General features: G+C 38.6%; 2 protein-coding genes across 4 annotated transcripts in view; one reads left to right on the forward strand and one right to left on the reverse strand.

Annotated features, from left to right (window-relative positions):
- Positions 1 to 1,179, reverse strand: part of LOC105197888 (neurotrimin) — a 168,698-nt gene extending 167,519 nt beyond the window's left edge. The window contains exon 1 of the mRNA XM_026131552.2: positions 307 to 1,179. Coding sequence (XP_025987337.1) covers positions 307 to 433 — 127 coding nt within the window. The 5' untranslated portion in view covers positions 434 to 1,179. The remainder of the gene's footprint in view (positions 1 to 306) is intronic.
- LOC105197653 (hemicentin-1) overlaps positions 1 to 27,964 on the forward strand; it is a 245,057-nt gene that overhangs the window by 189,443 nt on the left and 27,650 nt on the right. The gene's annotated exons all lie outside the window — the stretch shown is intronic.

Genomic DNA, 27,964 nt, shown 5'->3' on the forward strand with positions numbered 1-27,964 from the left:
TATTTAATATTACGGAGAATATTAAAAATAAATATAGCGTTATATAAATTTGGTTATTAAATATAAATATTAATTATAGCATTTTTAGAAATGGAGAAGTTTCTATTAAAAACTTAATAAAATATTCAGAAATTGAATTACACATAGACACTGAAATACAAATACAGAGATAAATTGATCGATGAACAATAAGAAATAATAATGATATTATATAAATAATAATAATTGGGCTAAACTAAAATCAACAGTTACTCATGTTTCCTCTTGGAAGGATACATTACCACAGTGAGATAAATGGAACATTACCAGTAGTAAACGCTGCGAATGTCGAGCGACCATTCTGCAGTAGGAGGCAAACGAAAACAAAGACCGCCACCATCCTTGGTAGGAAATTAACAATCATCCCCTTCCTCCTTCCAGCATGTAGCTGCATCACCGATATCCGATTAAAAAATTCGATGTCACGAGTATAAGATCCGCATTCGCATTCTATCGGTTCACGAGTCGAGTCTCTTTCCAGTCACTGCCAATTACCCGGAGACTACACTCGCTCCGCGTCCCTGAGGGAGTCCAGCGAGGACAGGCGTGTTAAAGCACTTATCGCGTTGATCCGAGGGATTCCCGGTGCGATCTTTCATTAAGAGGATTGCTACTAGTGCTATGTCAGAATTTTATAAAAGATTATGTCCCCGCCATACATGGTCGTAGACGACATGAATGTCACTGCTTCGAGTAAACGGACAGTATGAAATATCTGTATCGAATATCGAATATCGAATATCGAGAAAAATCAGTTGGGAGAAAAATGAAATGCTACACCGATGTTCCGGAAAATCTTGGCGGATATCGCTCGTCAGTTACGATGTGTTCGATCTGGGCGCGATACAAGGAACGGCTCCCAACGAGTACGCGCTTGGGACGCCCGGCGTCGACTGGCGTTCATAGAGGTACCAGTAGAACCGGTCGACGCGGCGTCGGCGGCACACGCCGCCGTCCCGGCGTCACGGCGCAGATCTCTGCCACCCCCGTACAAGACCTCTCACCCTTTCCTGAACCAGGCCAATCGGCGCTTGCGAGTCACCGCCCATCGCGTTGCGAGGGCGGCACCGCGTCCGAATTAAGATTTTCGACTTTTCTTAGTCGGGTCTACTCCCGCCAGCTATCTGTCTATTCTCCTTTTGCCCTCTCTCGCACCATGTTCTCTCGGCATCATGCATTGTCCCCTCATTTGAGAGAGCCTGTTCTCTCTTTCTTCTCTGCCTTTTTCTTCTTTTCTTTTTTGTCTTTCTTTTCTTTGCAGACATTGTGCATACGAGTCGCAACACCGATGGATTATCCCTGAAGAAGACCACGCACAAGTCGTCGACATTATAATTTGCATGGAACGATAATTCAAATGTTGTCTACGTCAAATTTTCTTTGAGGTTTACACGTTATTTCTCTTGATCTTTTTTCCATCCTGACGAAATGTAATTGAGAATTAGTGTTAGTTAAATTTTTGCCGTTTGAACGAAATTTTATTCTTGCTTCGCAAGAGATGGTAATGTAATTCCATTACATTTTTTTATATATATATGTCATTGCTTGTAATGGAATTATAATTTACTCTCTGCGCTCCTCTACCATGAATAAATGTAACATTCATGATCGAAATCGTTTTGCCAATCCTGATTCAGATAAAATTGAAAACAGCGCTCGTAAAATATTGGTATGTTACCTTATTAACGTTAGTGGATAAATAAATATTCTCTCTCCATGAAAAGGCGCGATCGCATACACAGAACGCGATGTAAATCAAAAGCAACATATATTATCATCAAAAAGTCACTATTTCGCATGTTATGTTATATAATGTTTTATAGATATGCACATACATTTTGCTAATGTCGCAAAAGTATGTAACGGAAAATTTAATTTTATATCGCATCACGTACATAAAAGAAATTTAAATTACTCTCGCAAGTGTAATATGCAAACAAACGATAATTGATTTAAAGCAATTTTCATAATCTAAGTAAATGCTTGTAAATAACCGAGTAAGTAAACACTACGGTACAAAAAAGAACCTCGTACGTGTGTTTTAATGCATTGTATGCTGATTTATTTTTACGCGACTCGCGATTTCTAAACATGACTCTCGCAGGAAAGCTTTGCGCAAAATGTATAGCCCGACCTATCAAATTTCTTTTATTAAATAACAACCCTAGCGTGCAAAAACGGTATAATAGAAACATACAGTCCACGTTTGCCGAAGAGAAACATCGCGGAACGAAACATACGATATACAAGACTGATGAGCACGGTTGATGGTAGAATCATGTAGGATGCGGCTGCAGCGCCATTAGAATAATATCACCCATTCTTTATCAAGAAGCAAGTCGGAGATGTGCCGTGCACTCATTTCACGTGACATTTAATTTTCGTGAAAAATCGTCGGTGAGTTTGCTCACACGAAATAGAGCGTAAAACTACCGGGATGAGTTTGGACGTACTCTTTCAGATTTCGTGATCTCGCGTCACTCGAAAACGTCCGAATGCGATATCCCGCGAGCGAATAATATCCAAGAATATCCGCGTGAAACGTAATCACTGATACGAGCAAACTACTTTTTCTCAACGTTAATGTATATCACTTGGAAATTGCTCTATATACTCGTATATACATGACGAATGTTATTAATCGTTACATTTCAGTTTTTTTTTTTTTTCCTATTTTATATCATGTTGCAAGACTTAAAATAGAACACGTTTGACAATAACAAATTTAAAATGCGGAATTGCAAGAGCGTCCGCTAATGAAGTAGGTGAATTTTTATTCTTCGCGATGTGCACGTATGTATATATCTCGAACAAAAATTCGTTTGGAGCATATAAAACAAACATATATGAAAGAAGTAATTTAAATTCAAATTTTACCGATGTTCATTTTAATGTAATTTTAATCTTGATGCAAGATTGGATTTGTGTATCTGTGATAGTAACGCTGTCAAGAGTAATAAGAGAAAAGTGCATTTAAAAATGTAGAATTTTTATATTAATCGGGTAGACAGCACCACGCGCTGAATAATGGATCTATAATAATATTTTACAACGATATTCGATATATGTATCAATATTATATGATACATATGATGATATGGTACATAAATGATGTAAAACCTTTTGTTACTTTTTCTACAATGTATAATTTATTTATTTTTTTTTGGGATAAAATGCGCGATACGAAATATTGGAATAATTGATTTATGCAATTGTAATAATATTTCCTGCGTCACTGATGTGGCATAATTTCGTACATAAAAGAAATAGATACAATGTGCTAATTTAATTATAAATAAAAACAATATTTTTATATTTGTATTAGTAGAAAACTCGATCTAAAAATACACTTTAAATTTTATTTCAATGATAACAGCTTACCTCTAGAGAAGGCAACTATTTGAAAATTATATTAATACATAATTCTTTGCCATTGTATCGTTGTAGAGTACTACTGACCAGTACAATCGTATATCATTTCCATGAAAATTTTAGATTAAACGTGGCAATTATATTTGGGTCGTAATTATATTTTGCCTTTATCAGTATTATCTTCGATTCACGTGCGAACTGGTATTTCGTCACTTTGCCTATAATTTTCCAGTGTACAATACAGTCTATGATGCATTTATGTTTGATTTCAAGCATTAGAGAATATGGATCGTTTTAATCAGACTACATACGATATGTCTTTGTACGAAAATATGACGTGCGATATTGTATTGCAAATTGTATTCAGGATCCGTATCGAAATGGGATAATATCTCTAAAGCATTAACAAATGTAGAAAAAGATTAGAAAATAATATAAACTATTACTATTCGTTGTAGTCCTAACACTTGTGTGCATGTACACGATTTTAAAATGCAATCGCATAATTTTTTAAATTAAATTCTTATGTTTTTAATACATTCACATTGATATACACTTTATACATTCGTATCTTTAGAGATCTCGTTAGTGATTTTGTTTAATAAATCGTTTTCAATTTTTGAAGACTTTTAAATTTGAAAGAAATTTATAAAAAAAGCGCAACTGCAGCTGCATATCAATCCTCTGCGAATGAAAGACCTTTAGGTCAGCATATATGAAAAATGGTTGTACAAACCGCAGATATATATAGTGAAACAAATATTTACACGCGCTATCTTTTTGGGATAATTTTTTGTACATAGAAGAAACGGAAACAATATACTAGTTTAATCATATACTAGTTTAATCGTAAATAAAAAAACATTATTTTTATTTATTCAATATAAAATGCCAATAATGAGCCAGACATTGGGTGTCGCGTTTATAATAATATATTTTTAATAAAAATATTACATAAACGTTTCGATCATTTGGTTTTGATCATCTTCACAAGTGTCTGTCTTTCCATTGAACATTTTGTTTTTCCATTCATTGCTCCGATGTCTATACATTTTTGTTGCTTAACATGGTTTTAAAAAATGACATTTTGTACTGGCTGTTTTACATTAGATTTTAATAATTTAGACACAACTGCACAATTATCTCGACATTAATGACGCAGTAGTTTGATAATATCCTGATTTTGTAACATGACGTATTAGATGATTCGCAAATTTATGTATACTGAAGATAGTCAAAATCGAAACATTTACGTAATATTTTTATTAAAAATATGTTATTGTACACTCGAACATCCAGTGTCTGGCTCGTCATTGGCACATTACATTGAATTTGTTTATTTTGTTTAAACTTATAATTTAAGACTCATAATTTTCATTTATATTGGTATCAAATAATAATAAAAACAATTGTCTGACTAAAATGTCTTGGAATAACATCTTTTTATTTATAAAATTATTTCGAAAAATATAAGATATAAAAATACCAATTTCTTTGAGTCGTTATATAAAACGCACGTATACAGAACTTATAATTATGACGCTGCAATCATATCATACACATCTCGTACGTATCAATGCATTCCTTATAATATGTGAAGAATATATCATCATTATACGTCTAGATATTCGTAAAAAGTTTTCTTAATAAACAGCCAAGAGAGAGAGAGAGAGAGAGAGAGAGAGAGAGAGAGAGAGAGAGACTCGCGTTGAAAGTTGGAACAAATAAAAGCAGCGCGGGAGATCAAGCGGATATCCGGCGGAACGGAACGCAGACGTCTAAAAGATGGAAGACGGAAGAGAGCGAAGCTTTCATTACCTTGATGTAAGTTTTAGGCGCACCTAGGCTGATCCGTAGACCACCTCCGAGCGAAAAGAAGATAAACTGTTTTCGTCCCATCGTTATCAACAGCAAGAGAGATCACGCTTCTGTCTTTCGAATCCATCTTTGAAATCCTCGCCTGCACTTCCTACTTGACATCCTTATCGGTGTTATTAGTCTCATATTTTATTCCACGAACCGAGATTGACATCTTGGTTATCATCCGAGAAATTTTCCGTAAGAACAATTAACCGACCCTATCGGCTCGCGCTGCGAGTCTGCTACTTTCATCGTTAAGCGAAACTTGCGCGCTTACACGAGAACCCGTGATATCTTTGTCAGTGCTACAAGATCATGAAGACACTGCACGAGAGATTTCACCAATAATATCTGGATTACGAAAATCGGAAGTCCTTCGTGTGAGATACGCGAGGCGACTATGCGAATTGCGCAATTTGACAATCAAGAAAATAAGATCTATAAGATCTTTAAAGTGCAATTGTATGGAAAAATGTGATAACTAATCGCAATTACAAGTCAGAATAATCACAAAGTTGTCAAAATTATTTTAGAAAAAAGCTCCATTTGATATTACAATAACGTTCATAAATTGTATTCCGCGTTCTATTCATCGCGGAAAGTTTGTAACAATTGTTCTTACACAGTTAAGAATCTAGTTGCGAAAAATCTACATGCTGAAGAATTTGGATATAAAACCACAGACGGGTTTGGCTAGGTATTGAGAGCTCGAGAAGAAAAAGGGAAGAATAGGAAAAAGAAAATGATGTGACAATCAGAGACGAGTTTTTGTCCGGGGCACATCTGGTCTCTTATTTTCATTTTCTCCGTCAAATGATTTCTTTTCTACCACTAACTGAAAAACTCTGCGAACACCGTCTGCGAGTATGTCGCTTTTTTTCCACTTAACTTTCCTTATCAATTCGCAAGATATAGAGTGACGAAATAATCTGTATGACAAAATCTTTAACTAAAATGAGGAAAACATTTTTAAAACACACCTCTTTAACAGATCATTGTATTTGTTTCCCCTGATTTTTGCATCTATTTTATTCTCAACCTTCTTGTACCATACTTAAGCAATTTACATTGAAAAATTTGTAAAGTTACATTTCGCAGTATGCGATGTGAAATAAAATCTGTCCATTAAAATAAACGTTTGTAAGAACTTTAATCTATTATAAGTATATTCATTGAAAATTTGATTAAAACGTATTCGAATAGTTTAATAAGAGTACAAGTACATGCGCCGCGCGCATTAAATCTTGAGCTTTTATAGAACGAGTGATTCAAGTATCGCGAAATGTAATATCACGAAATATATTGATAAACGGGGATATCCTTTAGAATACTCGCACTCGCCACCATCGTGCAATTCGTGCAATTCGTGCAATTCGCGCAATTCGATCCTCCCAATCGCGACGAGATTCAACGGATCAGTCTCAATTCGCAAAACATTATTATCTTCGGTCGACCAGGCCGGTTTCCTTCTGCAAACAAAACTCCGTAAGCGATAGACAATTGCAGTTTCGAGACTCCCCGGTACTCTACAGCCAATTAAGATTCAATACAATCGATGAGGGACTATTCAAACGATGAGACAATCGGAATGTAATTGCGTCGCCCCGATCCCACTGAATACCAATTCATTTTCCGAAGCCCGCCACCGTGCACCTTCGTCCTTTCACTTCCACCTCCCGCCAGACCGCTTTTGTCTTGTAGAAATCTTCTTACCGAGTCCGCGAGCGCCAATTCTGAAAGTTTAAATTTCTTTTCCTCGCGTCTCTTCTCTGTCAAACACCTTTTCTTCCTTAAACCCCGTGCTTTCTCCTTCTCTCTCTCTCTCTCTCTCTTTCTCTTTCTCTTCCATCCTTGGTGTACCACGCCCTCCCGTAGAGCGGACAGGCGGGCTGACAGGGAGAAGAAGGAGAGAGTGAGAGAGCGAGGGGGATCGTGGGTGGCCACCCTCAGGGACACGTAATTACGGCCTTATATTTCACAAATATTTCGCTAGTGTGATTAATGACGTTCCTCCCTGGCTCCGTGCTGCAGGATAAAGTAATGTACGAAGGGCGACAAAATCGAAATCATCCTGACGGCAGCGAGTGATAATAAGAGATAAACATTACCAGCGGGACGAAATGGAAAGCGCTCTATTCCTAAACGGAAGGATAACGAAACCGAACAATCCCATAATAATCCTCCGTAATCCTCGAACAATCGCGTAATAATCCTATAATCCTATAATCCCTTAACAGTCCCGTAATAAGTAACAGTGTACAATGAAAAACGTAAATATACTTGTATCGCTGCATAAATAAATGTACTAATGTTACCCATACATTTTTTCTCAAAATAATTACACCTTTTGAGATGCAAGACTATCTTTCACACTGATAATTGAAAACTACGAACGTATCCCAAAGCAGATGCGGGCGAAACAAAGGCGTCTGCATTGAAAATATTAACTTGAAAAGTAACTCGTATCGAAAAGTAATCGTCTTCCAGATAGCCAGATACCGAGATATTTGTTACGGCCGGGCCCCCAACCGCGTGTAGCGAGAACCGCGCACGCAGCGAGATAATAAAATTGCCGCCCGCACCTCTCCGATTTTTATCTCCGATTTGATCTAAGACGCGAAGTGTCCGCGCGCTAAAAGGCTCGATATATTTTCTGAATAACTTTAAAGCAGGGCGCGCACGCGATCGATGCTCGCGAATGGCTGCGCGCGGTTTTCGTAAAGCGTGTATAGGTGAGGGGAAGAGATTCAACGGATCGGGCGTATAAGGAAGAAGCGCGATCGCTTCGAGACGAGATAATAAAATTGTTTGTTTTAACGGGATAAAAATGCAGAGCTCGAAAACGTGCCTTCTAAAGTGTTGACGATGAGAGCGATACCTATCGTGCAAGCTGGAATATACGCGAGAACGATGCGACCAGACGCGACGTAGCTCAGAAATGGAGATAGAGCACGGCGCGAGAGGACTATTCGCCAACACCGACGTTTGTTGTATCGGGTAGGACGGGAAAAGTCAGATGACGAATAAAACGAAACGCGACGTGGCTGAGCATCGTCAAAAATAGAGCGAGAGAGAGAGAGAAAGAGAGAGATATCTGGCAAGCGTCAAAGGAGGGAGTGCGAGAGAGAAAAAGGGCGCGAGGAACAAAATGTTCCTCCCGGTATTGCGACAGGCTGTGCAGGGACAGAGCGCGCGCGCTATCGACGCATCAACGCGTTTTGAGCTTTTGAGCTTGGAGCTTTTAAAATCTGTCACCGACACACATTAACCGTTACGCACTTCGAGCCCGGTTGCACAATGCGCGAGCGTGGGCTGCGAGTGCACTGCTTGTTTTCGAGTCGTTGTACCGAATGCAAACGAATGTATGTAGGTTCGTATCGTCCCGGTTATCGACACGCGTTGTTCCCGTTGGACGCCCTACGTTCGCGGAGGTATAGCGAATTTGTTGCGCACATGTTGCTCCTTTAAAATTGATCCGACTACCGGCAGTTTGAAAAAAATATGAAAAACGCACGAGAGCGTAAGACAGCGACTGTGACAGTTGGAAAATAAAGAAATTATAATAAAGAGATATACACGTTTCATGACACTTGTGTATCCTCTCTTCGAATAATGATATGTTCTTCTTCTTACCTAAATCGTTTCCTCTCGTTGAATTTCAAGCGAATTCGAAACAGGTGAAGCCATCTAAAAGAAAAATTCAAACACGTACCTTCGTTTTCTTCGTTTATCCGATATAGCGACTGTAGGTCGCTAAAATTCTTCAATCGTTCTTTAGACTAATTCTCTGTTTCAACGGAATCTTAATGGCATGCTCAAGTACATAATTTTCCATCATCAATGGTCATAAGGTGTAATGAAAATTGCGAGATGTCCCAGATTATCCCAGCGGATCGCACTGCGTATAATTCGCGTCAAAGTATACGGCCTCTATAGCTTTTTGCACGGCACGATTTATGAAGACTTCAGCACGATGGGTGGCGACTGGGCGCGGAGCGACCCTCAAAATTGATTAATGAACGAGGCGGCCGATCGATTCGATTAAACCAGTGTAAACGAAAGGGGCGACCGATAAATATCTGCCGATATAAACGTCGACGTTACGTCGTGACTTTTCCATAAATCAAAACCTGGCCGCGTATGTGCCGCGTAAACGTGCCAACGTGCCTAACAATAACAATCCCTGTAGCCAGATCGGGCACAACCACGATAATTGACGCGTACGCGTGACACAATCATTGGAAAAAAAGATCGTTGCTGGTGTAGCGCGTTATTACGCCCTATAATATTAAGCGTCGTCTAATTAACCATAAATTACAAAGGCCGTCGCTTGTTAAAAATAAATACTTTTGAGGCACGTGAACGAAACAATTGCAGATTGGATCACTTGCATTAAATCGAGAAATTTGTAATTAATAACCTAACGGTTAATTAACAATTATATAGCGTGTGTGAAAAGTGGATAAAATCGAAATACTTGTGCCACAATGATTTTATAACATGTACGATTTATTCAAGAGTCATTATAATTGTATAAGATGTGTTTAAACCCTGATATGGATCAAAAGTAGATAATCCCGCAATACGTGCAATTTTTCTAAGACACTCCTGTCGCATACCTCAAAGATGAATGATGTGTGTATATACTATATGTATACACACTCACACACACACACACGCCCGCGCGCGCGCGTACACACGCACGCACGCACGCACATACAACAGACAGTTCTTACATAAAACGAATACGTGAGTGAACAAGAGGAAGAAGGAGAGAGAGAGAGGATATGCGAGTATATCTGCGTAGTAAGGCTGCCACTGACAGCCCTGTCTTCACAGGCAAATTTCACTTTTTGTCAACGAACGGGTCGTTTGAAAGGAACGAATATTGGATTCGGTTATTACTTCTTCGACCTTCGTCCGATTCTATACCTCTTCTCGATCTATCTCCGCGTAACAAACTGTATGCGCAAAATCGATATTCCGTTCCGCGTGATCGTATACGTACATACGTAAAATCATTTCCTTTATCATGAGACGTATTTATAATATAAACTTAACACATTTTTAAATTTATAATAAAAATTCTTTTGTACATGAGATATAAATATAAATATAAATATAAATATAAATATATATATATATATATATATATATATATATATGTAATATATGAAAAAATACCATGTTATGAAAGAATGTGAGAATCACTATTGTAATATATACAGAAACGAAGCCGTTTTTCCATGAAAATATCCGAAAACGATCTTCTTTCACTCGAAAATGATGAAAGAAAACGGAGCTGTTAAAGTTTGATTTAAAAAATTCAATATTGCGAGATACTTTGCGGGCCGTAACAATATACTCTGCGAAATTCCCGATAAAAGTAACACGTGACAAAGCAGAAATGCGAAACGTGAAAAAAGAAAGTGGAAAATATATTAATTAATGACGGCTGGCATATGACTATTTATTTATTTATATTGTGCGTAACGCACGTTAACTCATTCGATTAATTACATTTTGCCGTTTATCGAAAAATGCATCCACGCAGATGGCTGATGTAATTGTGAATCACATGTATAAAGCATAAGTTTATTCATTTGTCGACTACAATATGTAACGCGCGATATAATGCACTGTGTTATAAATTTTCCCTACAATTATATTTACATTAATGGCATGCAGTCGAAAAAGCTCGAATAGAGCATGACATATATGAGTTTTGTAATGGAATTTAGTTGAGTTTATTACACGCAACTCGCCGGGTTGTTTCAAAATCAGTGTCTATTAATATGACTGCGCATACAACAATACCGTGTTGGATTTCAAAACAAATATTTTCACCCGATGCAACACGTGATTTAACAATTACTCGCCCACTAATAATCTGATCTGCTTATTTGAAAACGGCTATTTATTAAATTTAATTAAACTTATTAATACAAGTATTGAAAGGTTATTATAAAAGATAAATTAGTTAATTTCTCATAATTCATAAATTATGACAAATATTTTATAACGTTCGATGTGTGCTCCACATTTATTGCTACATAAAAATTTTACGTATAATAAATGATAATAAATTTCATTTTTGTGCAATGAAATAATTAGAGAAAGATTTCATTACGTTCATAGCAATCTGGCTGGAGCAAGTGGAAGTGGCTAGTTATAGGCTCCATTATTATTCCTGATAAATTGCCAATTCCGTTCGGGCCGCGCCTTTCGAAATTTCATGATTGATACGCCAGACTTGGAGAAAAAGGAAAAGAGAAGAAAACACACAGAGATATGAGACGAAAACAGATTAGCTAATATCATAACGGAGTTCCTTACTTTAATATCGCCACGAGATAAATGGTACGATAAGCAGGTTGAGGTTGAGGTTGAAAGAAGGAAGAGCGCACTTACTTTGGTGATTTATCATAGAAATCTATGTGCAGTGTATATAATGTATCGCCATATAATGTATCTTATTAAATATATTAATTAATTACTTTTTCAAACGACAAGCTTCGATTTTTCCTCCTCCTCCTCCTCTCTCTCTCTCTCTCTCTCTCTCTCTCTCTCTCTCCTTTCTCTATTCCGCATTAACGATGAAATAGTTTTCTTTATCGAAATAAGATATAGATTTAAATGTGAATCAACTGTCGACTAATATCGAATTGGAATCCATTTATTATGAGTAACATGTCACGATAATGTCAAAATGACATTAAAATGAATTAAAATGAAGTGACTTATTAAAATGTATCTTTTAATAACCGTTTAGGAACTATTTTAACTCTATTTTATAATAATGCCGCAATGATTTTTTGTTGCGCTTTGGATTTTACCATATATTAGAACAAGTGAATTTAAACTTGACACAGCTCGAGGATTTGCAATATCGTTGCAAGTAAAGTATCAGAAAATTGATTTGATTTTGAAAGTGTCTATAAAATGAATGTTGTTATTATAATAAAGGAACCATGTTTCACAAATGTAAATCAAATATCTACAATATAAAAATTTTAGAAAGCAAGAGAATGAAAATCTACTTTTCTCGTACACATCTTTTTGACAGTAGAAATTACATTGTTACATCGCATTTATCGAGCGCGCCGTTTATCGCCGATTATCGCCGATTCCGTCGTCATCTCGTCGTTATTGTACTTTCGAAACGAATAATGGCGGAATTGACAGAGAAGCGTACAGCGATACAAACTCCGTCATTTTAATGTTAATCCGACGACGCGTTACGAGGACGCGGTCAACAGCCACGTGAGAGTGAAGTCGCAGGAGTAGCAGGAGTAAGGGGAATTACGTATAGTACGTATGTAGGTGGTGCGACTAACAGTCGAAGTAGCGTAAGGGAGAGTCAAAGGGAGGGACGGACCGACAGCAGAGCGGCCTGAGCGGCAGCGAGGTGTTAGTTTCCTGGTCGGATATTAGCTGTCACGCGGCTCACTGGACAGGACACACCAGATATATACACAGAGAGGACACGGTGTAAAGGTAGCACCAACGCCCTAAGTCCGGCATTGGAAGCTCGCCACATTTATGTATAGAAAAATCTGATAGCGCGACACGCGCGCCGAAGAGAAGCCGGATCATTCGCGGGATATTTCGACGGGGTTTGCTCGCAGATATAAAGCAGGGCCTACAGCGTCCCTTTCGCGTCGCGCGTCGCGCGTTCCCTTCCTTTTCTTACGGAAGGGAAAACGAATCTGCGAACATGTCAGATTGATCGGCCGATATAAGCAAGAAACTTGACCAAAACACACCGAGATACCCGGGACCCGGGACATAAATAACAACGGGAATACATCGAGGTCTCGTCGTAACGTCGTAACGTCGTAACGTCGTAACGTCGTAACGTCCTTTCGCCGAGCTTTTCTCTCGCTGACGTCCTCCTCGATGCGATTATTTCGCTAGAAATTTCGCTGTTACATTACGTCACGCATTCTTCACGCCAATAAGAAAAACGCTGAGGTTCGTGGGACGATTTCGTGCTCGATCATCGTGCTGATGAAACAATCGAGATGATTTTATAAAATGATATCGACCTTATCTCGGCAGTATTTACAATTTCGTATTTTGTACGCTGTTTGAAATCTAATAACTTTTTTTTATTATTGGGTCGTTTAATAATTGTTCCGCATATATTGTTCGTTTACTTTCTGTAATCTACCATTTTTAACGTGCAGTCTCTGGTAATAGATTATAATTTAATTATATCAATGAATTCATAATTAATATTTGCACGACGATCCATTCCGCTGTAATTGGCAATCAGTTTTCCGGAATTAGTGGATGGTCGATACTTGATGGTGGAGAGAGAGGTACAAAGCGCCGATTTTCTTTACATATATAAATTATAATAAATGTCATTTCCATTGTAAAAGTGGGACGTGTCGTGTTTTTACTTCCACTGACTTATATCGTCGTTTCATTCAACGTTGCTCTCGCGCATAAACATATTAATTACTGAAAAAATGCTGAAAGAGGAGCTGCAGGTTGTCCTCTGTCGCGTTAATTACGATACAATTTATAATGGGGATCGATGGTGAAAACACGAGCGGCGAGCGACAGCCACAAGGCAAGTAGTCGTGTTGCGGGCCAAACTCTCTCGCTCGCAAAGCAAGCAAGCAAGCGAGCGAGCGAGAGCAAGCAACGCTCAAAGTGTCTTCCAATTTAACGGGCGGCCGGGGGACGGCTTGATGAGCGCGTATCCGGGGTATCGCTGAACCCGCGCTACCGAATATCTCCATATACGTGTAAACCTGTGGCCTATGTTGTAGTCAAGGTGCAGCATACGTGATGCAATGCAGCCCAGATCGTCACCGGAATACCAAACTACCAGCCCTTTCCCCTCGCTCCCGTATAGCCACCTTTACCATCCATACTCGGTGCACGGAATCGTCGTCGCCGTCGTCGTCGCCGTCGTCGTCGTCGTCGTCGTCGTCGTCGTCGTCGTCTTCCTCACTTCCACCCTCGACAAGGGAGAGGTAGGGAGGGCGCGTCCAAACGGAGCCCTCGCGTCATTCTCATGTTGGGGCGCGTGCGTGTATCTACTCATCCCCCGTGCACACGTCGTACGCTTATGTACGGCGAAACTTATTGCCGCTCGCACACGGGAGTTTACATCCTGAATCTACAAAATGCAACTTCAATATCAATACTAGAATCTAGAGTCGCGTCACGCTTTCTACGGAATTACGGGTTTTACACTCTCTGTTTTTTCCCCCCCTTCACCCCTTCCTCCCTTTGAGAGGAGCGAGGGGCGAGGGGCGAGGGAAAGAGGGACTGACCCGCCAAGCTTGACACATATTCCCGTTTTGAGTTCAGTAAATTTTCCTACTACATATATGCACCGTGAGTATACACCGCGTCCTGAAAATGCGAGAATGAGATTTAGAGGCAGATATCTCGGTGACCTCGGAGTCGACTGTGTTAAATCCGTCTCTATTTCATTTCGACGTACGCAAATATAGCTATATATGCATACGCGGCACAAATACAGATTACGTAACGTTAACGTAACGAAAGCAGCTACTTAGGACGAAAAGCGGGTACGCGTAAATGCCTAGAGTACAGTATTATGATAAGATTTTCACGTGCTTGCCGGAAGAGGATCACGATGAGATTTGATAATACGTTACCGTAAAATCATGTTTGACATATACATTTACTTAATCCATTATTTATGGTAGAAACTCTGGTAATTTTTGATCCGACATAATTTTAATTCGAGATTATTAAAATCAGTAACACGGTTTATCGAGTAACAATGCGTTAATACGGAATATTAACGTCAAAAGAATCAAATATCTTATACCGTTATAATTCAAGATGAAAAATGAAAAAATGAAAAAAAAATGATTAAAGAAATCTTTATTTTACCCTAAAGAGCTTTGAAAATCATTTAGCAAATCGCCACACGAAACAAGGATATAAGCGATTGAAACAAATAAATAAATAACTTTTGTAGCCAAAAATACTATTTTAATCTTTTAGAAAGAGTAGTAATTGGTTTTACAATAATTGCTTAACGGTTACCCGTGACGGCGTTGCAGACATTACAGCGGCGAACCATTGAACCTCTGACATTCGTGAATATGTTCCTGATTATCTGGAATGTCATTGATTATCTGGCAGGTCGCCATTATCTTGGTAGAAGTAATACTTTTATTGGTGTTTCTTGTAAATTGCTTTTATATAATTTTAGAAGAAGAAATTCAATAAGATTAGATTTACAAAACTCTCTGTCAAATAAAGATGTTATTGATATTTCTCCACTTTTGCGAATCACTATTTTCTGATTATCAAACATTTTTTCATTATAATTTCTCAATATTCCGATATTTCAATATTATTCCAGAATGAACTCTATGAATTCCGAGTTGTGCATTCTTTTTCATTTCAAATACATTTTTTATCCTTTGTCTGCGCGTATCTCGAATTTCATCTTTTTTTATTTATGCTTTTCGTATTGTGCATCGATTTTCATTATTGGCAAGTTTAATAACCTTGTTTCCCCTAAAATGATTTAATTTTTGTCTCAATTCGCCGTAGCGTCGTAAAAGTCATAAAAGAATTACGGTCTGTCGCGTTTAAAGGAAAGCTGAGTCCGAGAAATCTGCGGGATCGGATATCATCGAGTAGAGTCACGAATGTCCCGCGCCGTTCGAATTTTTGAAGGACGAAAAGATGAGATTTCGCCAACTCGGCGAAATCTATGTCCCGATAAGAAACGTCAGAATTACTGTACTCGATCTAGGACTAGTTATCGCTGTGCGCTCTGATGGTGCAGTATTTACCGGAGCAAGCATGGCCCACATTTGAATGCGCATCGAACACACTTTAGCCTGTTACTAATAGAATTAGAACCGTCTGTTCCCAAACTATTACGTAACCGTTATCACATTTAATAACGTACATGGTCTGAAAAATTTTTACCCAATGCACAATGAAAGCATTCTCAAACACGTCACCCTTACAGAAGTTCGATACAGATAGTATTAGATTGGTCAGTGATTAATTACTTGTTTTGAGTATTAAAAGCACTGTTGTCAATGATTTTAATATTCAAAATAAGTAATTAATCACTTGCCAATTTAATATTTTTCCAGTATTAAATTTCTACAAAGGCAAAGTGCGTAGAGATGTGTGTTACGATCCGTTACGATAATCTGTGTGAATTTCATGTGAAATAAAAGAAAAGTTTCCTAAATTTAGAACTTTGAGATACAGCTAATAGAGAAAATGCAAAAGAGATTGTTTCTCGCGTTTGTACGTACGTTCATCATTTTTATTCCGTGTACTCTCATCGATCTGTTCCACCAGCCATCGTTACTGATCGAAAGGACTCAGCGCGCTCGGATTTTTACAGAAATAAATGAACTTGGGTTGGAGGACGTGCTGACAGAGGCGTTGCCGCCGCCGTGGGTTAGCGTTAGCAGAGTGAAACGGGTCTAAAATACACGAACGTACGGGAGCGTTGCGGATATAAGCAAGCCGTAACGGTTACCAACCTATCCGTTCAGGGGCTGGCTACCTATCTATCCTACCTACATAGCAAAGAGAGAAAGAGAGGGAGAGCGCCACGGTCTGGAGTAAGGAAGGGATGGTCGGTGGTGAGCTCGAAGGTTGCAGAGATGACTGCGGGGTTGGGGTTGGACGTGATCTTTCATAGCTGCTTGATTGGCCCAGCACGCGAGCAAATGTATTGTCCTGGCTGCGAGCGTCGGTGACTCGTCTCAAGATGGCAAAATATTTAAGACCACGTTAAACTGGCAACAATAAAAGGAGACACGTTGATGAAATCAAGATCGCAGGAAAGTTGTGCGCCAGGCCGACCCTGCGCACGTTTACGCTTAGCTCGAGAGAGAAGCGCCACGGAGGAGGTCGGGGAGGCAAAAAAGGAGACAGCTAGAACAGCCGAGTTAGCTCCCATGTCGTTATGTCCAATAACTAATAAGGCAATGTTGTAATTGTTGCAAAATTGCGTTGCAAAACGTTGCAAAACGTTGGACGTCGGTCGAATAGCCTACGTGAAAAACGTTCTCGCGAAAGATCTGTCGTAATGTGTAATAGAACACAAATTTACACATTTCCAACGGCAAGATTAGAAATTATCGTGACCATAATTATAAATATCGCAATTAAGCATTATGATGAATTGCTAATAATGTAAATGCTATATAAAAATGTAAATACTATTTTTACATGTTTAATAGTACAGTAATCGGCGTATAATTCTTTCGGAGAACAAGTAAAAAGATTACTTGCATACTAACGACGCAATGCCGCTGACGAGCGAAAAGCCAGAGAGCATCTTGGCTTCAATATTCGAGAAGATTGTTCCGCTCTCGTCGGCGCGCAGTGCAGCGTAACTCTGTCGGCTTTCCGACCTTCTGAAAATTGCAACTAATCACGCCGAGTTCGAAACGTACGATCGACACGTGAGCCGTGCAAATATCATCCGGTATCACGAAATAGCTGATTGCCGCGGATTGCATCGGGGACGAATTGAGAGCGAAGAAGGGCAGGGAAGAGTGAAGAGACGATGAGACTTCTCAAGAAGAAACGACTGGAGTCATGACTTTGGTCGTAAATATTAGGCGTCCTACCGTTGATTGGGGTGTGAATCTTCAGCGCAGCTTGGCATGTATATATCGGGTACATACATGTTCACCGATAAATGCGTACACACGTGTATACACGTGTATACACATACGCGGGAGCTAAGCTGGTGACTTATCTTTTTCAATCGCGACGTATCGATTACGGCGGCGTGGACGCGAACGTGGGCGCGGGCGCGGCGCGTCTCCGTCGCCGTCGCCGTCGCCGTCGCCGTCGCCGTCGCCGTCGTCGTCGCGTTTTCATCTTAATTGATTCAGAGGGATCGGGAGACCGACATTCCAGTTCTCATGAATCCTTGACGCTCTTTCTTACGTCTCTTCATTCTCCTTATACCCCTCGTACTCCGAGCGTTACAACGCTTCCTACGTACCTTCTTTCGTTCCTGACCTCTTTGATACACTTTGACCATGGGATCGCCAAGAGAGTGCACGAGAACAGGAACCGTCTTTTTAGTCCGCTTCCTAAACTTTTATTTCTTAGAGAAACCGAAGGAAGAGTTCAAGTTGCCGTAAAATCGGAAGGAACGGAAACGGGTCATGGAATGTCACGTTACGAATCTGCGATTCAGTAGAGAACCCCCCCAAGGGCAACATCGTCCTCGAAGACCGATAACAAATAAAAGAGACAGGGAATAAGAGCTCGGCCAGCAAGAAATTATATATTAATTATATTCTCCATATGAAACTATAATGATATCACGATTTTCACATAGTTTCTTATTCAATTTTATATTAGCAACCTTTATAATATCAATTATATTGTGCGTAAAGAGATTATATATTTCTTTTATATATTTACTTTTAAGAAATCTCACGTCGCAGCATTGAACGTCGAAAAACTTGCTTATTTCCATTGCGCGATAAATAATTCAATTTATTTCATTAAAATTACATTCAACAAATGTAATCTAACGTTAAAAATTTTAAATTTTGATTAACTTTGCGACAGCGAGCGCCCGTGTAACTGCGAGTGAAATAATTATAGGTAAGACGCAGCGAAGCTATACGAGACATTTTACGTAAGCATCGAGATATTTTCATTTGAGTAAAATTTATCATCTTTGCGCGGCGCGACGTGGCGCGGTGCGACGTGGCGCGCGCAACTTGCCTCGTTATCTCAAAACGGATGTAATTCGTTTTAATCGGCCGGTGCGGCGCGGCGCGGCGCGGCGCGGCGCGGCGCGACGCGACGCGGCACTCTTAACAGCGCGCATCAGCTGGCTCTCCAGGGGGGACGGATCGAGGAACTTGTGAAAAAGGCTTAGTTATCTTCTTGTTTCCGACATTTTATTTCCATCGGTGTCCACCGATTTACGGGTACGTGCGCGAGTGTGTACGATGCCGCCGCGACCGAGAGAGCGACGGGCGACGGGCGACGGGCGACGGGCGACGGAGAATTTAAGCAGTTTCTCCTCAACGGCGCAAACCTAATGACGTACGTGCTCGTTCGCTCGGCCCTCTCTCGGTTGCCTACTCCTTCCTCGTTACCCCCTCGTTGCCAACCACGACCGCTTCTCTCCTTCGACATCCACCCTTTCCTATCCTCCCTACGTCTCCCCGCCCCCATCGCGCGAACCCTTCTAAAACCTCCCTGCAACTGCAGAACTTAACACGCGTACCTAGTTTCGCAAGCGTAACAAGAAGTAACAGCTGCAGCGAGTCCGTGGCAGCCACCGACGATATATCCGAGAGATCGAGCAGACGAAAGTAATTATGTGGAATACATCGAACGCAATCTCCGTTCCCGGTGCCCGTGCCCCCATGCCGCGAACGCGGCCACTCACCCACCACGATTCTTGCGTATACGAAGCAAGTTTTGATTTATCGTCTTGCCGCGCCGCCTCGGCCGTATCTCGTTCTTCTTTTGACACAATAGCTAAAATGAAGCCGCTAGGCCGAAGTATACATGCATGTGTGTCAAGCTAGCATTATCCCATAGATATATAGCGACCAAACTGATCGATATTATTTTTACTTGTACACACAAACAGATGTATAAATTGTTAGGCTGTATCTCACTGGGTATATATCAAAAGACTAATAGCAAAGTAGACAATTTAATTACATCTACGTAAGTCTTATCGGAAAAGAATGGTGATTGATCGTTTGTTATGCTTAATATCATAACTTCTGGTGGTATATTGCCCAATTTCAGGATGATGGAAGAGTTATTATTTATTTATTTTTTTTGTTCTCTTTCGTACAATATTTTAACATACAAGTATTAAAAGAGTCACACATCGTTATATTATATTTAAAAAAAAAAAGGACATTTTTTTCTACTGTTTGTAGTAAATAATTAGTATGTCACTTGATAAATTATTTTATTTACGTACAGTCCCGTTATCATCAAACAAAAAGATACTGAAAATCGCAGCAGCAATTAGAACAATTGCTCTTAGCATACTGAATCTTGTTCAAGAGTTTCCAATTTTAATCAGGCGCGACGTATCGTTGCGCGGTACAAAACGCAACGACAAATCGGAGGATTTAAAACACACATCGTATTTACCATGTTATTTATATATAAAATACAATAGATAAGTAATTAATATGAATAATTATTGCATATGGATGTGCAATGGGTGTATAATGTTTTCGTGTCGAAAACGCGATGCGCTCGCACAACACAATTACGATAATTGATCCGAATTTGATCCATCGTCGTCACTCGACGCATCTATCGTAACACTTTTGTAAGTGTCGCGTCGCGTCGCGTCGAGTCGCGTCGCGTAGCTAATCTCTTCTCTTCTCTCGCCGTCTATCCCGACCTATCCTATAAATCGCACTCTTCCGTGAATGTTATCAGAATGTAAATAGCGGTGTTGGAGAGGTAGGCGAATCCAAGTTACGGACGCCGGGAGCCGCCTGATGAAAGCGTTGAATGAAACAAGTTTGCTTTTGTCCGACAATTACGCTGAAACAATGAGGTAGCCCACCCCACGGACGAGGGTGGCTACCCTGTTCGGCAGCTGCCACCTCTTATGCTCTCCTCCGTAGCCGCAGTCGAACGATCACAGCCACAAGCACCACCGACAGCACTAACACCGACCAGCGCCGATCCCAAACTAATATCAAACTCTTGGAAAAGAAAAGGTAGCACGGACAGGGAGGTAGGTACGAAGATCCACCCTCCGTTCCCAGTTATGTTTGTGTATGGAGAGAAAAGATTTAGATCGAGGTATATACGCGGGTGTTACACGTGTGTGGGCATCCATTAATGTACATATAGATGCTAAGTAGAACACAGACGACAGCGTCGTATAGATATCTAATAGGTACGATCGCGCGTGTGTCGTATGTATTCACCTATTAGGTGGCACACACACCGCGCCGCCCCGGCACAAAACGAAGCCCGGATGCCATGCCGGTTGAGGATATAGAGATTGGAAAAGAGATCGAGATAGGGGCTATAGGGTGGAGTAGACCTCTACGGAGTCTGGAAGTAAAGCAGAAGGAGAGGATGTTCTCCGCGGCAAATAATTGATTGTATTAGGTGAGTTAGTATTCCACTCGCGGATTGCGCGGTCAAAGTCTTGCCGCGCAAAGCTCTCGGCTTCCGGCAGCGTATATACAGTATATATAGCTACATCTATATACATACAATACATTATACACACACACACACACACACACACACACACACACACACACACACACACACACATGCACACGTACGTATGTATAAAAAAAAAATATATATATATATATATATATATATATATACAATTCATATATATGTATAGTCAACATAGTTTACGAAGAACCATAAGCCTCCCATATCTCGTTATACTACAAATGATTCTAATAATAAAAGCAAATGGAATGCATAATTGCTCAGTAATTCTTACAATCATCTTTAAGCTCCACTTTGCACAAATGTTTAAAACTAACTCTGAAATAATGCTTGCAAAATTTTAATTAATTTCGAATGAAATCATATATAGAAATGTAGGAAATTAGCGTGAGTAATTGTTTAAGTGATTTAAATTAATTGTATATCTAGTAGTGCCCCATATTATATATTTATTCGCAAAAGAAATCCTTCGAAGATATTCGGATGTGTAGTGTAAAATGCGAGATAGCACATCGACATTCGAATATTTAGTGAAGTCTGTCGGTTTTAAAGACACCATCTTTTTCATTGACTTGAGTTCGTAATTGAATCGTAACCCAAATCTCTGGATAGACCAACGAAACGGTTGTTATGGCATCGCAACTCATCGAACGGATAAGAGCACGAGACAGGAATGGAGAAAATCTTGGACAGATGTAAAAAGAAAGAGGGGGAGAGAGAGAGAGAAGCGATTCGATCGATCAGGTCGCAACTTTCATAGGAACTGGCAGAAGATTTCGAAGACGAGGAGGCAGTCGAGGCGGACGGCGTCGGGGAGGAAAAAGGAAAGAGATTGGAAGAGAGAAGGAGAGAACGAAAAGAGGCGGTAGCGAGGAAAAGGAGCGGTATAAGGGAGAAAGAGAGACGGCGAGAGCGCTGCCTGTCGGTATTCGATGCCTATACACATCCAGCCAGGTGTAGAGAGGCATGAAGCAAGCCGTAAGTAAGCTGTAAGCCGAAGCAAGGGGTAGGAGGGTGGGTTGGCTCTGACTGGCAGGTTTCTTCATCGGAGAAGCCACCGGAAATGATGCTTCCCTTCCCGATACCGGGAATATATTGTCGATGGCCGCGCTAAGAGGCGTATCCACGTCCACGTCAATAAATGTGCCATCGACGAAAATATACTTTAAATATGAAACAGTCAGGCGCAGCGTGGCCCCGATCCCCATCGAGATGGCTCCCGACAGGAACACGCCTTGCACACGCCACACGATATATACTCCGGTCCCCGTACGCCGTTCGCCGTTCGCCGTACGCCGTACGCCGTACGCGCGCCCGTTCGACTTCCTCTTCTTTTCCCCAACTTTCCTAACGTTGCGCAGCGACGACGCGGAAGCGCAACGACGTTACACGGATATGTTCACGGGATTACGCGGTCGCGTCTCACTTTTCAGACGATCTCTTCAGACATGAAGACCTATCGATCTTACGTGGCCAAAGGCCTATTTCTTATTTTTCCTCGGAGATAGAGCATTTTCTAATGCCTTTGAAAGATGAACACGGAGATTCGCTGTTTCCATGTGTTTGTACATTTTGGATAGGGACATGGATTTCTTTTTTTTAATAGTGACACAGTTGTACACACGGTTCCGCTCCAGTTTCTCCATTGTTCCATTCGCGTTTGACTCAAAATGATCGATGGCATGGACAGGTTGATATAAACACAAAGTACACGCGTACGTGAGGATTAACGGTATAAACGACAAAAATACATCTGTATTACTAAACGACGTTATTTATTGTTCTAGCCTTGAAATTTCAGAAATGTAAAATAATAGGTACTCGTTGGAATTTTATTGGTGCATTTACTCGATGCGTATTTACGCACTACCTTCGTATTTTAGGCGTGTTAAAATGTCCGTTTTCGATATTTGAAATATTTGTGTTTTCGTCAACGCGAAAACAAAGAAAATAGTATGACAAAACACGCACCGTCAAATTCTCTTATTGTTTTCTTTTATTATTTATTCTAAATCTTGTGAATTTTAAGAAAAGATTGAAACTTTCATATTCGTTAAAGAATTTCTCTTTGATATTTTTTCTTCATAGAACTGGAGCTTCTATAATTATTTCTTCAGCATATATATATATATATATATATATATATATATATATATATATATATATATACATATATATCGATTATTTACTACGAAATAACTCAAAACGCACAATTTTCTAATTTAAATATTTTGAATCATTACAATTTTGTAATATTATTGTACTTAAAAATACGATTTTAGTGTAACAATTTGATTTACTGATTATAAAAGAATAAAATTAATTGTTTACTCAGTGCATTTAGTTCTCATTAGAATTCTTATTTTTTGCAAACAACTAAAAAATTACAATTTTCATGTCGCTGTAATAGCAAATGAGCGATATTTGCATCATGTAACTCGGAACAACTCTTTCTTAATTATCGGCGTCCGGATTATTGCCGTGTAATCATTAAGGGAGAAAACGTTTCCTGCCTTTCTTCCTCGGTCTAATCATGCCAGGCGAGACACGAGAGAGGCACGAATGCGAAAACACGCGCTGAAATCTGAGGTCTACACCCGCATGGTCCGGACAGACGTCGACGTCGACGTCGGCGCTTCGTTATCAGAAACGAATGCCAATTATACTTTAACCAACTGCGAGTCCAATTTGTGAACCGACTTGTGGAGGGGCCTCAAAGTTCGGACGAAGAGGCTTGCTCTCCAAGCGTGCTGTAGTGCTTACGTTTGCCACGCCACCGAATAACAAGAATGTCTTGCCTCACTTTTCGAGTATCGAGCTAACGCATAAGGAAATATGTTTCATTCATTCGCATTTTCTTAAATCAGTCCATACACATTTGCGATAAAATTCACAATATTGCATTCATAATTATACGTGCCACAAACAGAAAATGATCGTAAGGAAAATGACAAATTTTCCTTACTAAAATAGATACTATGGATGGTATACAAATTATATTTCTTTTACATCGATCCAGAAGCTTATATGTAGTTATAATAATATGATATGGTAATACAATAATAATAAATAAACAAGAAAACGGTATTTAACAAAAGTAACGCGTTATCATTGCCTTGGGAAGTAATGATTTATTTTGATGATTTTTTTATTAGAATGGCATCGAATTGTTTGTGTCGCCATTTAACCAGTTTAATCGAAATCTAGTAGTTTAATTAAGCGTAACATAGTACGGTTGTCTGTACGCATATATTGTACGTTTATTACGTAACACTAAGAGTAACGATAAAATTTGTTTTCTTTACTGTAAAAATGTAATGACGTTACCGTTACAAACAGAAAAAAAGTAACGGAATTACAAGTAACGCGTTACTTTTTAACTTTGCCAATGAACAATGATACTTTGCCAAGAAATTTGCATTTCGCGTAATTTCTAAAAAAAAAAAAAAAAAATGTAACACAAGCGAAAGAGCACAACGTGGCGATATAACGTAGATTTTTTTTCAACGCTCGTATCTTGAAGCTCGTATCTTGATACATAGTTAACGCGAGACAAAATGCAAATTCGCGCGATAGGTACTTACATGTTACATGAATAAAACGTACGGCATATGCGTACGTACAACATTGATACGTATGGCCTACGCCCGTTAGAAAGAGAGTCTGCGTACGAAGATTGAAAATGGATTTTCGAAACGCAATTTCCCAGCGAGGAAATGAAGCGCGTGCATGGCCCGGCGGCCATGTGTATTTGTGTCGGTTGGTGTGTATATGCTGAATATTAACAAAAATAATCCAATTCGCCCCTTACCGTCAATCGTGACCACATTGCCAACAATTGGATCGAGCGATTTTATGCACGCATAATTCTCGTGTGACTATTATGCAATTACGAGTTGCAAAGAAGAATTGGAAAAAAGCTCTCTAAATCTCCGAGGCTATTAAGAATGTTCTCCATCCGCCATTTGATGAAACTGATTTATTTGAAATCTCATTTTATCATAAACAGATAATATTTCAAACGTTATGTTATTGCTTTTATTGTCAATTAATGTGATAGTCTTAATTATGAATCAATTGGGAAAATTAAATGTTTTACAAACATACATGTATTAATAATATTATAAAAAATGTTTTTTTACATTCTTTAATTTTTTTGTAATTGTTATAATATGAAATTATTTTCTCAATTGTTGCTAATACTTGGGGAAAAAAGCAGAAAGTTACTTTTAATAACCTTTAATTAACTCTTTATTTATTATTGAATATACAGTGTCTTAAAATTTGCGATTTAAAATATTATTATTATTAAAGCAGAAAAGTTTTTGAAAAATTAAGTAATAGTTACTTGTAGATTTTTATTTCAAATAATTTTTGAGATGAAAGCTTAAAACTTGTCAGATCAGTTTAGATTAGTAATTTATTTATAATTTTTGTACACGGGAGTGTTCCGTTTGACCACATTGCGAGTGATCACTGCCATTCACAACAATTGGCGCTTAAAGTTTTCTATTGGAACAACCAGAAAATTTTATATTAAATTAGCCAATTGGCGACGTGAACAAGTTGAGTCTGATTCCTTTTGGTCTGATTTTCAAGTCAACTCCCTTTGCCTTGCCGGTTACATGGTAGCAACGTGGTAGGCTTACCAATCGCATATAACTAAAATTTGCGACGCTTTGTCTCAGAGAAATGGCATTCTAATGATTTTTGTACTTTTTGTCGAACCGTCATTAAAATTTTGTCCGTTTCAGATAATTTTTGTTTTTAAATAATTAAACATTAGATATTTTTATTATTAATAATACGCTTTTTCTATAACAATTTATAATCCTTATTAAATTTTATTTAAAGTCTTTGTAATTGTTATAGAATTATATAATTTTATAATTCTATAACAATTACAAAAGCTTTAAATGTATTGTAATTCTACACACATAGGCACACATTTCATTTTATATATACGGTAATAATAAATAAATATTAAAGTTCAATACAATTGCGACACGAAAGTTTCAAATAAAATGTTACAATAAGAATTACATCAATTGTTACGGAAAGTGCGTATCGAAACGTTATGAAAATGATGTATAATTGGGATCTCTTGTTCATCATTTTATTTGAAACTTTGATAAAAAGTTATTCTAGCAAATAAAATTCAGATACTTTGCATATTATTTCTGATATTCGGTGTGTATACGTAAGCAATAAATAGAGTTACCACGGATTGTTGCTTTGACGACCTCTGAACCAATTACCCTGAAATTATTATTAGAGTCTCTTCTATTGCTCTGTCATTCACCTTTCAGTTATTGTTCGTGACGTATCATAAAGCGAACTGTAAAGCGCATACTTTGCGCACGACATTGTTTTTGACTACGAACGAAACAGACTAAAACGCAGCGGCGATGCGAAGCAGCTGCCACGAGCAGACTCATTTCCAATCATTTTCAAACATATTTCATATCCAGGTCCGGAAGTCGATTAAATATCGAGTGGTTCGATTTCATACGATGATTAATATTGTCCGATAACATACGCGAGGAATGTAACGCTCGTCGAAAACGAGCGAATTACAGGGATAAAATTTGTAGAATGCCATTTTTCTCGCTGAGCAATTAATTAATAGTACTTCATTTATCGAGAGTGCCGAACGTAAGCATATTGAATATTCCACCAAATTTTATGTACAGCTCGAATAGATTTTGCATTCATTTGGGTTGTTAAATATTGTTGCTAAATGTAATACCCGATACGTGTATTTTAAGGCAGAAACGATTCATTATAACTAATCATTATAATTTGAATTGATTGCGTATTGCGATAAAAGAAGAAAAAATTTACAATTTTTCAGTGCATTAAACTCCTTTCATGAGATATAGATACCAATGTATAGATATGTAACTATTTAAATCAAAATATTATATACATATATTTGATAAGTAATTTATTAAATATTGTATCAAGTATATTTCTCTGATTATATTGACTACGGTATTTGGACTGCCCGTATTATAGAAATAGAAATATATTATAGAAATTTTTATAGATTAAAATAAAATAATAATAAAGTATGCTTAAAAAAAGTTTTGAAATTTGCAAGGATTTTCTTGGATAAATAATCTTTTTGCATTTGTCGTTAAAACTTTCTTTTCTTGACTATAATTACATGTATATCGAGTAATTAAAAGAGATTATTTAAAAAATGTTAATCAGTTTATAGTTTTCTATTAATTAACAAATCAAAGAAATGGAAAGATGCTGATTTAACGAATACCGATTGATATCGAAAGGGATGATTGTTTAAATGAAGGAATATAGAACTTTATTCTAAAGAATCTTATAGCTTACGAAAATGTATTCAATATATAAGATGATATACGATGCCGATAAAATTGTACACGTATCGCTTATTGCTCATGTCATATTTGTTATTACAATGTACTAATATATAAGTCCAATGTTTCCGCCGCGCCGCGCCGCGTGGAAT

This window comes from Solenopsis invicta, chromosome 10 (genome assembly GCF_016802725.1).
Source record: "Solenopsis invicta isolate M01_SB chromosome 10, UNIL_Sinv_3.0, whole genome shotgun sequence".
In the NCBI taxonomy this organism is placed as follows: Eukaryota; Metazoa; Arthropoda; class Insecta; order Hymenoptera; family Formicidae; genus Solenopsis; species Solenopsis invicta.